This window comes from Cebidichthys violaceus, unplaced genomic scaffold, assembly GCF_023349555.1.
Source record: "Cebidichthys violaceus isolate CVI_PGR_0920_01 unplaced genomic scaffold, fCebVio1.0.p SCAF_2, whole genome shotgun sequence".
Classification (NCBI taxonomy): Eukaryota; Metazoa; Chordata; class Actinopteri; order Perciformes; family Stichaeidae; genus Cebidichthys; species Cebidichthys violaceus.
In genome coordinates, this window is record NW_027176372.1 from 22972530 (window position 1) to 22986846 (window position 14317).

The window sequence follows — 14317 nt, forward strand, 5'->3', positions numbered from 1 at the left end:
TTTCCTCTGAAAAGAAACACTGCACCAACTGAGGAAGGCAGTCTGTTTAATATTACAAAAACCACACTGGGAACTGGGAGCCGGTGGGTTTATGCAGTAGCATCTGGCGTCACCGCACATGCCTGCCAGGGCGCACATTAGATCAGAATAATTGGCCAGGACAGCAGCGTGAGATGGACAAATGAGAACCTCCTCCCGGGTGACCCGATGGCCGACGGGGAGAATGAACAACGCCGGTCAGTGTCTGATAAGGAGCTTGTGATATTCAGAAACAGATATGAGGTTTAGTGCTGCCTCTTCAGATTTGTATTACTATTAATATTAGGCAATACTAAGTGGAGTAATTCTCTCAGAATACTGTATCTCTGTTTTTCACACACAAACGTTAACTTACAGGTTTACCCATTCATGCACAAAGCCAAGAGATAACTTTGTGTGCCAAGTCTCAACTTCTTCACCAACACGGAGAAAACACTTTGGAAATCTAAAGGTTTCCTGATTCTTTTAAAAACACTTTCTGGTGGTTATTTTTTTTTAGCTCATTGTGATAAATGAGCTGAAGGCTTATATTAATCTGTGTGACGATATGTGATGATGCAAAATCAGAGTCAAGTGGTTGAAGATGGCATTGAGAATAGAGGTAAGGGTTGATTCCTGCCATATATGGTCACATAAGTTGTGCACTTGGACTCACTCACTTGCCCCTTTGTTGAGATCATAGTATACAACTGAAGCATTGAAGAGTCATATCACCCTTAGAACAAACCTGGATAATTAATTAAGTGGGATACGCTAAATTGGAAACATCCTACATTTTGGATATATTTCTATGCAGATGATATACCATTTTAAAAATGTACCCGGTGGCTGGTGGTGACACACCGCCAATCAATATGCACCTATAGTCGCTTTGCATGTTGTGCTGCTGCACTTACATGAACCAAAATAGAAGGTGTGGCATGGAGATGTCCACACACACTGCCAGCTCCGCCATCACCGTGTTGCGTGGAGGCAATTCGTCAATCACAGATACGCTCCGATTTTTTTTAATGTTGCACCTTCAAGTCATTGTTGTCAAACCAATGTTCAGAGTTTCTCCCACATAACTTCCACTAATAGCATGCTAGAAACTACAGTTTGTTTTTTTCAAAATAAAACCATAATTTCTGTCATTGATGTCTTCAAGCACATATCCATCATTGGGTGTTTTTGCTTCATTTGGAAAATGTTTGCTAGAGTTTTGGATCATCTATATCTTCTCTGCTGAGCTTAAGCACTGTACCTCCAATTACAAATGGAAGCATTTATTTTTGATGTTCAGTACAATGATACACACAAATAGTTATTGCAAAGGTAGAGATAAATAACTTTGGCATACAGAAAATTGTAAAACATCCATGACACGATAGCAATGTAAAATAGCTAAGAATGAAAACTGGAGGCTAATACTACTGTACAGTGACACATGTAACAAACAAGACATTTTGGACCTAAGTTTCCCTTTCATTAAACAAATAAATATTGACTATGAACAATCTCAAACGTAGCAAGAATTGCTTGATGCGACGCATTCCAGAAGGCATTCCTGAAGCAAGCAGATTTGAGATAGAAATAAGAGTTGTACTGAACAACACCCAACTGATTCTTCATGTGCAACTTTTATCTTCTCTTTGAGAATCTTTGGTAGAAAAGACACGATAGTACAGAAAGAAAAGGTAAATGAAATATTTACACATAATACGGTCTCATTAGCAAGACGTTTCAGCATTACCGTGGCTGCAGATTAGATCTGTAATGGAACAAGAGGGGGGAGCAAAGGAAAAGCGCCGATGAAGAAGCACCTTTCTTTGCCTTGGTGGTAATAATAGAGGAGCAGAGGGAGTAAATCAGCTGGAGCCAGCTCTCGACATATAAAAAGTACTTGAACAAAGAGGCTCCCATTTTCCACGACGCTATCAGCCCTCACTGGCTTAAAGAAGAGGCACAAACACCGATATGTTCTGATCTGTGAGCTGAAGAAGACGGTCTCCAGAGCACACAGGTAATAGTCCAGATCTGCTCCAGTGCATTGTTGTCTTTCTAAAAACGCACTCAGAGCACACTATTGCTATTTCACAGCACTCAGATCCATTCAGACGATTTATTAGATTCCAGTCTGTTCTGCTTCATCCAATTAGCGCAAGGACAACAGGATAAAGGGACAATCTAGTTTGCTCCGAAGCGGACGAGATACAGAGCGCTGCGACGGGCGGCAGACGTTAATGTCAAACATCCTGTGTGGTTCCAGTGGCGGGTATTACGCTTGTCTGAGGTCAGTCCGAGTCATCTTTGCACACACAGGCGCACTCCTCGTGGTGCTCCAAGGGCACATCCGTCATGGACTTCTGCAGGCCTCTCACACCGCTTCGGTGTTTCAACAGCAGAACCTGTCAAAGAGAAGGAGGCTTTAGTTAACAGCTGTGCTGGTATCATATCATGTGCAGATGATGCCAGCTTGTTAACCTATACACAATCATTTTTCTAAAGAGTTTTGATAATATCAGTGACCGAGGCTCAATCTCAATTGCTAAGCCGTACAGTTGACCGCCATTACATTTCATCTCCAGCCAAGTATGCAGCCGACAGAGACATTAAAGTACTACTATGGTACTTTGCGGTGTAGTGTGAAGATTGCTTTTCTGAGAGCATTGCTGCTACAGTAGATGTGTGGTTCAAAATGTTAGGCCAGCCTGATTGTGGTTCATGAAATCACCAAATTGAAGTATGAATATGTTTATTACATTATGCTGTCTCTTGTCTACAACTGGAAACACTGTAAAAAGAGTAGAAATAGGATCATAGGACCATAGGATACTCAATGTTTTGTCACGAAGACTTATCTCCTATATATAGTTCATCATCATCTTTGCTGCTGGTTAGTTTCATAACTTAAACGTTTGATTTTTTTAGGCTACATGTTCCTCGTTCTTCATAATCACATCCATGTTTACCTCGTGGTATTTCTTCGTCACCCTGGCGGGAACACACTGGCAGTCGTAGCAGCGGTGAGAGCAGCAGGCGCAGTTTCCACCGCAGCGCTTCACCAGCAGGCAGCTCGGCCAGAAAATGGCATCTGTCCTCTTCAGCTCCTCACGCAAGGATACGGAGAAGTTACGTGGAGTGCAGCTGTACAGTCGAACTTCCTCCCTCAACAGATTGAGATCAGCTCCTCCTCAAAAAGACACGGAGAAGTCACGATCAGAATCCCAGAAACACACTTTCTGCCATTCTTTTATGACACAAATAATACAGTTTGAGTTCATATCGTTCTCTAAACTTTAATATTTTATAATGTACATGTTTGAAGGTGTCCTACCTCTGGCCTTCTTATTATGGATGAAGGATTTCCCCAGCAGATGCCATGTAGGTTTGTACAACTCCTCCATATCCAGCTGCCATCGCTCCGGCTCCAGGTACTTCATGACCTCCTCCACGGTGCCCAGCCCCGCCACGGCGTCTGACAACTCCTCGATACCATGCTGGGACTGGGGCAGAACTGCAGGGACTTCGGTTTCTGATCCACTCTGCGGGAAAAACCCGGCAGATGAGATGGAGAGAGACGGAAAGGAAAGGTCATTTACTCAGTGAATACAGTATTTATCTCTAAAGTTACAACAGGGGGAAATGTATTACTTTCATATGCTTCATTTTTTTTTTTTGGTGGACCTGTACACTGGGAAAGTCTTCTTGAACTCTGCCAGAACAATACAATGCTTTGTGTCGCAGACGCACATTCTAGCTTCCACACCCAAAAACCGCCTCATTGCACAAACTGCCTCGGGACACTCACAGAGCAGACACTTTCCGTGACATTTAAGAGCTCTCTTGGTTACGAATACTTAAACAGGAAAACAACACAGAAGGAACAAATTTATCAGCAGTGACAAGATGTGCTTTATTTCTACTGTGTGAACAAAAAAAGAAAGGTATAGAAAGAAGGGGAGTGTGACTCTGCGACGGTGCATTGTATGCCATAGGTTTAAATTGGGTTTAAATTGGATCCGGACTCATTAAATGCTACAGCGGTTTGGACATTTCGTTAAGTTAAACAGAAACCTGTGAATATCCGGGCCGGCTGGAATGCAATTCAAGCACTATGTGTTAGAGATGATGATGCGAAGAAGAGTCGTGTGTATCCTGACGATTACAGACACACCGATGTGTTTTGCGACGCATTCCCACACCGGCTGATTCTGTGAACCGATGGGAACGTAGAAAAAAAAACGTACACAGAAATGTGCATCTATCAATAAATATTTGATATATATTAATAATCTGTACATTTTGTTCCATCCTTGATATAAGACAAACTGTCAAATGCAGCCAAACACTGTGGGAATGTTGGGTGTGTACCTGGTCTGGGAAAACATTTGCGCTCCAACGAGACACAAAAGATAATAAGTGCATCCAAACTGTTCAATGCACGGTGCAGATGAGAAGAAAATGTCAATTGATTGCATCATTTTTTTTTTTTACGTTGTCAATCGTGATCACGTCTCGGTCGACTCCTCTGCCCACTTTGCATAACAGCATTTGTCCTTTTGGCTCCCGTAGGCGGCGGCGGTATTCGTTTGGAGCTCGCGGGCCTCCAGGCTGCAGTCACAGAGAAGATTGATACCCGGGGCGTTGGTCTTCCAGAGAGAGAAGAGGCTAATCTGTGGAACCTTTCAGTCCTGCGACGCTACGTTTGCCCAACATGTCAGCTCGCTGGTCTCTCTAATCTTTTGTGACTGACGGGTAGAAGGCAACGTTGTGACACTTACAAAAAAGAAGCTTGTGGAGCATTGAAAACATCGGCTGCTGGCAGCTGCGTCTTTAAGCTTCTGGAGAGGCAGAAATATTTGAAAAGAATTGATTCCAGGAATCTGTTAGCTTCCCTTTGATGACTTACAGGGCTGAATTAGGAAGGAATCCAGTGAGAAATAGGGGCTAGAGGAGGAAAAGTTTTCCTTTCGTCAGAGACCTTGGCTCTCACGTTGCAAGGATTTGTGGTTTGATTCTTATTTATTACTCATGCAAAAAACATTTGCATATTTATGGCGCTGTAAAACCACCTAGACAAAAGTTATCCATCCAGAGGCTTACATCATTTCATTCCAGAGGGTTTATTTATACCAACCACCAGTAGAGCCAGCAGAGATATTTCCTTTGTTTTCAGATCGACTACACCAGTGGTTCCTTTTCTATCAACTGACAAACCCCCGCTTTCAACTGATGACAATAACAGTTCAGAACTACTGGTGAACTGTACAATTAACCCAAAAAGTAAAAAAAAAAAAAAAGGAATAATAACTGCATGAAGATTATTTCAATGGAGCGATTCGGGTGAATTTCAGAGCAGAATAATTCTTGTAAATATCATATTAGAGATGATTTCTAATACAACTCTCTGCCTGCACAAATGTACTTTTTTTTAGAATGTTTAACAATCATGCATACTTAATAAGCTCGTGTTTTATTCAGTGTTTTTGTCCTGATGCTTGGCCATTGTTGTATTCTTTTTCTTTGCTTTAATTGCAATACTTTCACAATGCAGTGCGAGAATGTGGGAAGGCTCTGTGACTGAGGTACAAGCCAACTGTATATTATTCGTTTTCCAACCCCTTAAAATCAAAAAGGCTTTGCGACCCCCCCGCTGTGAAGCTTTTGTGACCCCTTAGGGGGGGGGGGGTTGTGACCCCCCAGGTTGGTGAACCAGTGGACACAACAGACACACATTTAATAAGCCAACCAGACCAGCGAGTGTTTTGGTAGTTTTACACTGAATAAAATGTGTACGACAGGAAAAACCCATACGATTTGCTGAGAGGGTAAATCTGCGCACTGCACTTCAAGTCTGTTCGGCGTAGATTTAAAATAAGATGCCGGTGGTTTGACATGGCTGCACCACAGGCTACAAAAAAATCCAGCTGATGCACAGCTGTGTTCACGCCACAGATTAGACTCATTCTAATGAGGCTGCCTTCATAACCGCGGACCATATCTTTGGGTCATTTGGCACCTACTGAGATCAGCAGACACAAATGTGAAAGGAATGCTTTGTGGAGAAAAGACCGGTCAAATAAAGGAAGACTGAATCAAACCGGTCCGTCTCTGAGCACAACTCTATTCCCAGACGATGGAGGGAAGCTGTGATTCGTATTAGTTAAGCCTTGGCAGCGGCTTTCAGCGTGGACTGGAAGCCATTAACAGCTTGTGAATGTAGACGGTGCAACACTCCCCCAATTAGCGGCTCTCTCTGCAAGTTTCGGCTTCAGATACGGAGAAGCCGAGCAATCCTTCAGAGACGCGTCGAGACGGTGTAAATAAAGCCATGAGCAGCAGATGAGAGCTCCTGTTTAAGACGTTCACAAACAAAGTCATAAAAGAGGACCACCAACAGTGTCACGTGTCAAGTATTATGACTCCATGACAGTATTTTAGGGGTCGTTAATGAAGTCTAATTAATTAGTGGATCTAGATCTACGATTTGACATATTCAGATCTATGATGGATGATTTTAACGTTTTCAATCAGCATAACTCAAAAGCTCTCGTTAACAGTTTAAAGATGATATAAAACAGAAAGGGTTGAAACAAGCGAACGGAACGATAAAAGGCAAAGCTGTGGAATAGCCCGGGCATAACATGTTGAGACGACACCATGTCTGTCCAGGTCCTGTTGCAGGTTTCAAAATTCCTGTTTCCTAAAAGATGAAACTGTCAAGAGAGGTACATAGTGACGCAAGAGCATCATGAATCCAATAGTCCTTTATAGAAATAAAGGCCACGAGGACTCGTTAGTCAATTTAACGTCAACCCTGAGTGATTTAGTTCCCTCAACGTTTTGTGGAGACAGAAGTTTATTTTGGAAAAGACACAATATATAAATATATATAATATTGTCCCTGACTATTGATGCTAGAGGAGTACCTGAGCGTCATAGTTTGAAATGTAGGGCTACTGACCAAACCTCAGGATGGTAGAGATTATAATCCTGACTAAGATTTTCAACTATCTAGAACTAAACTCAAACATGTTCTTGTATATTTCTGAACAAAACAGGCTCAAAATTAACTACAATTTGCCATTGTTATGTGAGTCACGGTGCAGCGATCCAAAGAAAATACTGAAAGTAAAACACAGGCAGAAACAGAAAAACAAAAGAAAAATGTAGCAACGACGACAAAGAAGACGAGCAGAAAGCAGACAAGGTGAGCACACGAGAAAGAACAGGAGGGCGACGACGAGCGACAGGTGAAATTCAAAATCAATCGCAAAGGCGGGAAACAAACAAAGGCGGGAAGTAAAACAGGAAACACTAGAACAAACAATGGTTAGTTTGTTAGCCTTAAAGAAAATGTGTGTCCTGTTGCAGCAGATCGAGGAGGGAGAAAAGTAGAAGTAGAAAAAGTATAATATATATATATATATATATATATATATATATATATATATATATATATATATGCACAGGCAGCAGAAGGATATTTAACAAGATTACAATGTACAACTCTATTGAAATAATTGTGTGTTTTGAAAAGAGCTTGTACTGTTCCTCTTATCACCGACACGCTGCACACCGCTGCCCCTCAAGAAACAACCTCGTCTTCAAGCCGCGATCGCTTCGTTTTCCATCGTTCTTTTGTCTCGTACACTGCGCAACCAACCGCACGCTCTTATTTCTGGTGACTAAAATGACAGGTTCAGCTAACTATGTTAGGATGAAACTTCTGAAATAGCATCTTGGGAGAGCTCTGGAAAAAAACAATGTCTTCTCTTTCATGTGTCACTGCAAACCACTTCCTCGCGCAAGAGAGCTCCGAGTAAGCAACGAGGTCTGTTGTGCGTGAAGAACGTTTTTTTTTTTTTTCTGCCACTGTGCGCCACACACTGCAATTGAGGTTGGTGTAAAAACAGACCTCACTTTGTCACGCCGACGGTAAGCCTACTGCACGGCTTGTAACGGCCATTGTATCCCTTACTTCTTCTGTCCTATCGGCCTTTATTCAAACACAGAGCTGGTGGAGCGATCTCCGGTAGCGGCAGGGTTTCATGGGGTTTCATTCTGGACTGGGACCTCACAGAGACAATGATGTAGGTTTTGTTTGCTCCTCTAACCCACCACTCAACACCCCTCAACAGACTCCTTCTCTTCTATGTTTTAACAACCTCTTTGCCTCGGCCTTTTTCCTAAAATCTCTTCCTGTGAATTACAGACCGGGTCTTATTTTTTTTTTTCTACCCCCCCTTCCATTCCAGGGAAGTGGTGGGGAGGAATTATTGCTTGTTTAAATATAAACTAAAGTGCTGGCCCCTGCGTGGCACGAGGTTCTCAAAAGCTGCTAGCCGACCACAGAGGAAACAGAGCGCTGCTGTTCTAGCGCGCTCCTCCTCTGTCGGAAGGGAACGTTCAAAGGGAAGCCGCGTCTGAACGCGAGGAGGCCATCGCTCCCCCCCCCCCCTCATGGTTTCCACACCTTCTACTGTTGGAATAAGACACCGGGATTTTCTTTCATATTCTATCACTTAGTGACAGACATTTGAGCGGCACCTCAGCAGAACAGTTTAATTCTACCGCAAAATAATCAAGTTTGACGTTTAAATTCCAAAACATCCACAGTTGATGGTGGTGTTGCGTTTTATTTATGTTTTAAGCTAATGCAGGAAAACCACCGGTCCACCTGATCTTCACCAAGGTGCTGGAAGTACAAAACGTCCAAACTGACACCTGCACACGTAGATCACTGCAGTGTACACTTTAATTATCATATTTATTGAGCTAAAACATACATAAGCAGCTTCTGTGGACGCCCCTCGCTGCCTTAGACAGTTCTTTTAACCTGATTAAACAATATAATTATATTACATGATTATGAAACACCACACCTGTTTGCAGAGAAACAGTAACACACTGTAAAAGAAACAAGGTGAGCGTCAATAGGCTACAAATTAAACTGCAGCCTCCCATCAGGCCTATTTCTAACATGATTGAACCTTCTAAAAGAAGACATACATGTAACAGAACCATAGGGCCTGTATTAAAATCAGACTCTCCCTGCCAGTGATCACTAGCAGCATGAACATTTGGAATGTAAAGATCTCGGCCTACTTGATATTGACGTAATCGTCTTTTGCAGAGTGGTCCTTGAGATTGCAATGAATCAGTTGATGCCTAACTGTAGGCATAGATAGCCGTACCGCGAAAGAGGCTAAATTATTGCTCCAAATTTGATCCGTCTTTAGCGCGAGGTCCGCGACACCTCAATGTAAGATGTGTGCTTCTGTAATAATAGCTTCAAAAAGAGGCGATCTCGCTGCTCAATGACCGGTGTGCATCGCTGGCGGCTCTTGTCAGAATCATCCGGCTCGGACAGCTTGCGTTTAGAGACGAACGGCGGGGCGGACTAAACCATTTTGTGGGTGAGAGGGACCTCAGACAGCCTCACTTATTCTTTCTACAAAAAAGTTCAGTCTCTCTACTGATTTATTCAGCCAATTCGAAATTAGTTACAACACTAATAACATGCTTATTACTTACTCCTTGTTGGATTAATCCCTCTCTATTTGATAGAGCAAGGCCTTGGCTCTAACGTTAACGATCTACTGCAGTCTGTTGGTGTTAAATATCCTGTAAAATGTGATGCAATTCATTCCCAAGAGGAGTTATCATCACTGGAGATTAACCTGGTTTTCAGTGACTTAGCGATCTGATTCAGCTCAACAAGATGTATCGGCTCTACCACGGGGAGCTGGTGCACATAATGACCCACTCTTCTTCTCCTCTTAACGTCTCTGAGAAACACAGCTCTGACGCTCAGCTCTGACGCTTTTCAGCATGTCAGTTGTTTTGGGTTTTAAGGGTGGAGAATGCCATGATGGCGCGTGTGAAGTGAAAGAGAACAACGCGAAGCGAAACAAAGCTTTTGATGCAGACAAAAGAAGTTACAGGCAGAATACAAAGAGCCGTCGGTGACCTCGGTTGCCTATTTGTGCTTGTCAGATTCCCCAGTGCTGCAGGCCAATTAAGGATTAATGAGGAGTAGAAGTGTTTACTTAAAGCAAGTGAACAGAACTAAAACATGACAGGTTAAAACACGGCAGTCGTCTCTTCAGTTTATCTCCGGGCTTTTGTCAGCGAAGGCAGCAGGGATTATTCTGTGTGTGTGTGTGTGTGTGTGTGTGTGGTCTGAAGACCAGGACAGAAAGAAGAGAGACAGAGAAAGAGAACGAGGAACGAGGAGAGGATGGATCAAGACAAAGATGCCCTTTTTCTTCGTGCCGTTTTACAGACGTTTTGCAAGCATTTTTGTGACGGCAGAGCTGTTCTTTCTCACCGATTATCAAATTCAAAGGATGCAGCCAAAAGCTGGCGATGAAATGCCCCCGACCTCTGAATCACCGCTCACACTTTCAGTTTGTTCTGCAATTTAATTTGATGTTATATATATATATATATATATAAGCATGTCACCACTGCACTGAATCAAAAAACGAGGATTTGTCCAAATCGTTTCTCAATATTGGAGGCGTTACATCCTCCCGGTCTGACGGGCAGCTTTCCTGACTGCGACGGCGAGGGTCGGGCTGGCCCATGTTCACCGCCGTCATAAATAGAAACATAAAAAGTCAGCCCGGGAATGAATCGGCCGTTCGGGAGACTTCCCATCTTCCCGATGGCCAGTCCCCCCCCCCCCCCCCCCGGGCCGAATATGCGTGAAGTATAACAAACCGGCGTTTCACTTTGATTAGCGGGCTGACGTCTGACTGAAGTCACTGAGAGGTCACGAGGCGTGAAAAGGAAGAGGCGGATAACAATGCCCCTCTTTGTCGTTCCCTCTTTGTTCTCACAGAATACAGGAGACAAATATTGCTGCTTCTGCTGCAGTCTTGAGCTCTTTACTGGTCTTAAGCAAAGCTAAGTACTGAATGAGTTCAAACTTGTGCTATGCACACACATGGATGGATACATATCTGCAGAAGATCAGCAAGGGATGGAAGCAGTGATTAAAGATGTTACGAGTGAAGACAAGATAAATAACGTTGAAGAACAGACAGGAGGAAGGAGAATAACATGGCTGTCTTTGTGAACACTTGAGAACTATTGTATGCGATGATAAACAGAGAAGACAATTTGTCACACAAAAAGCACTTCTATCTCTTAATTCCTACTTTCATTTCAGGGGCTTGAATGAATCCCCCCCCCCCCCCCCTCCCCCCCCTCCCCGAGGGTCAGAGGACCTCTTTGTGAAATGTTATTTTCTCCATCTCAATCTCACGACACAATGACATTCTGTCTGACTGGATCTAAAAGATACGGAGCAGGTTAACAGGGTTCATGGTGTCATATATCAGGGTGATACGGAGCAGACACACACTTTAAAAGTGGAAACAATACTCGCCCCAGAAGATGAGAACATTACAGAGTTTTGAAACCGTTTGGAGTTAATTTAGTTCGATTTGTTGTGCGTTTTAGAACTTTTCCAGGGTCCATCGCAAACAATTTCAATCCTTGAAGGAAGACTTATGGTATTGCTATCCTCTCTCTCATATAAGCTGCACATCATATAACATCAGGAAAATAAAAGATCGCACAGGTGCCAGATGTTCTGAGAAATGCTACGACTGTCGGCGCCGTACGTACCACAGGGAGAATGGAGTAGCGGATGGAGAATCCCGGCTCAGAGGGGAAGTACTCATCGGAGATGAAGCGGATCCTGATCTGACTGCCTTTAGAAGTGTGACTAGCCGGCGCCGACTGAGACCCGCACCAGCGACCCAGGACGGCGTTCTCGGTCGGATCCTCTATCTCCACAAAGTCGTACCTGGTAGAGTGGATGAGACATAGAAACCGTTACTGTTGGTCTCTGGGACAGCGCCGGTCACGGGCCCACTCTGAGGCGGTGATCGATTATTCATGACATTCGTTATATAACACAAGTTTCAGCTGCCATCGGCCTTGTTTGAGCTTCCACACGGTGCGTTTAGATCTCTCGACATGCACGTTAGCTTTCAGTGTATTTCGTCGCTCGTTGTAAAGCTCGTCAGCACCTTTTGATTTCGCCCGTGGTGCTTTCTCCTCAGCTCATGCCTTGCCCTTCTGAACGTGAGATTGTTAATATCAATAAAGCTGCCAAGGGAAATAACGGTTTAACCTCATTTGGAAAAAGAAAAAAAAAAAAAAAAAAAAAAAAGGTGACAATAGCCCAGCTGTGAGAGATGAGATTTGTTTCTTATTTACTGCCTGAATTAAAAAGAAAGAAAGATGGACGGAGGATTGCCAGCGTATTGAGGACAGATCTCAGGTCGGTTGACGGCGCAGCATTAGCGGCCGCTCGTACTATTTAGCCGTTATTGCTGCTGATGCAGCCTTTTTTACAGGCCTATTACGCCGACGCTACGTGTTGTCAATGAAATATGGTTTTAATTAAACCTCGAGCTCATTGCATTGTGCTGTGTGTTGATTGTGGGAGACTGCGGGCCTCTTCACTTGGACTCACTTGTCTGAAAACTCACGTGTAAATCGTGAGATTTGCATGATTGCTGGTGTGTGCTGGATGAACTGTTTTTTGGACATGAATATGAAAAGGTACAGAATGCAAAGCTCCATGCAAATAATTCTTCAATGACGTTGTAATCTAATTATCCTTTATTATATTGAGTCATATTTCTATTTGCAGTGTCAGCAACTCTCACGTACCCTTGTATAATATTGTGTTTGAGGAAATCACGTGCATAAAATATATTTGACATGATGGGTTTCATGGGTTTAAATCACTTTAATAATTTGATTTAATTTAGTGTCATTTAATGTAAACTACGGTTTAATAAAATATAAGCAAAATCAGCATTTTGCTTGTTGTGGGGATCAAACTTCGTGACCCTGTAGTTACGTGACTGTCTCTCTCTCTCTCTCTCTCTCTGCACCGGCCACCCTGCCAACCCATAATACCAGTAAACATGAAGCGCAGGAGCGCATGGCCACGCTCCAGACTCCCTCGGTGTGCCAAGGCTAACATCGACCAACCTCAGCACTTAAGACGCGCAGGTCAGGAGTTCAGCCTTTATTATTTATACCTGTGTGTAACCAGCGGCCGCGCTGCACATTCAGTAACAGCCTTGTATTCACTGACTCTCTTCGCTGCCTGGGATTAATCACTTTGCCATTTGCGTCAACAAGGCACGCTAGCCTCTTCTCGGTCGCCGCTGCCAATTCGGATATTTGGATTCCGACGACATTGTTTACATTTTGCGCAGGCTTGACAGATTCACTTCAAGCTGGTTTCAATAAAACAACACGGAGGGACATGAGCGAGACTAAAAATGGATTTTCTGTGATGTTAAATAAACTGAAGGGGGGGGGGGGGGGGGGGGGGGGTCGATAAATTCACTGACTCCGCTGCCTTTGATTTGGAAAGTTATACAGGAAGTTTGTAATCTGCACAAACAAACGCATTGGGTAAAGGTAAAACTGAAAGTGTGCTTTTGCGAAACCGTTAATTCAGTTTAAGTGTATGTTAGACATTTAAACATTCCTTTAAATAAGTGCAAACCAGACTGGCATGACATGTTTGTTTTTTTGGAAGAGGGATGAAACATCAGTTTAGCTTCTCAATGGAGGTCAGTGAAGAGAGCAGCCGTCCTCTCTCAGACGGCTCCAGAGCTTTTTTGACAGATGGCTCATCAATAATGCAGGACGCCCTGATCATTACACATCGCCATGTGTTCGGAATCACCGTGTCAAACAGCGGTTTCTCAGATTTACAAATGCACTGACATACATACCGAACTGTACGTACACGAGGATCAGAACGACAAAGGAACCTTATTGCGCATTGGCACCGGCAGATGGGATTGCCTTCCGTGCACAAAAACGCAGGGAGACGGTGTTTAATATTCACAAAGCTCTCTCCTACAAAGTGTTTCTCCTTGTACATTATTAATAGATGCAATATCCACCGCGGCCGTGACGCAGATTAGCAACACAAACACTGTTTCTTAGTCCTCTTTGGACTGGAGGCAGAGAGCAAGACGTGCCTCTCTGAGAACAGTCCTCCCCGTCTCTGAGCCGCCGAGCACGACTCCGCTGCCATGCCAACCAGCGGCAAGACCAATCCCTCCCCAATATGCCTCTCCTCCAGTGGATTTGGTGAGACAAACAGAATAGCAGATGAGCATCTCGGGCTCCACAGCTTCCCCTCTCATCTTAGCTCCGGGCTAAGCTACCGAAGCCGAACACATCTTCTACCGTTGTTTGTTTTGTTGTCCCCCCCCCCCCCCCCCCACTGCTGTGAATCTGC

At 43.7% G+C, this 14317-nt stretch overlaps 1 protein-coding gene across 3 annotated transcripts in view; it reads right to left on the reverse strand.

Moving 5' to 3' along the window:
- Positions 1 to 1280: 1280 nt before the first annotated feature.
- Positions 1281 to 14317, reverse strand: part of pdgfc (platelet derived growth factor c) — a 41426-nt gene continuing 28389 nt past the window's right edge. For 2 of the 3 annotated variants that reach the window (XM_068715202.1, XM_068715204.1), the window contains 4 exons: positions 11662 to 11842; positions 3356 to 3563; positions 2991 to 3211; positions 1281 to 2426 (listed from right to left, as the gene is read on the reverse strand). In XM_068715202.1, coding sequence (XP_068571303.1) covers positions 2313 to 2426; positions 2991 to 3211; positions 3356 to 3563; positions 11662 to 11842 — 724 coding nt within the window. In that variant the 3' untranslated portion in view covers positions 1281 to 2312. The remainder of the gene's footprint in view (positions 2427 to 2990; positions 3212 to 3355; positions 3564 to 11661; positions 11843 to 14317) is intronic. The other variant, XM_068715203.1, reaches the window with a different exon arrangement.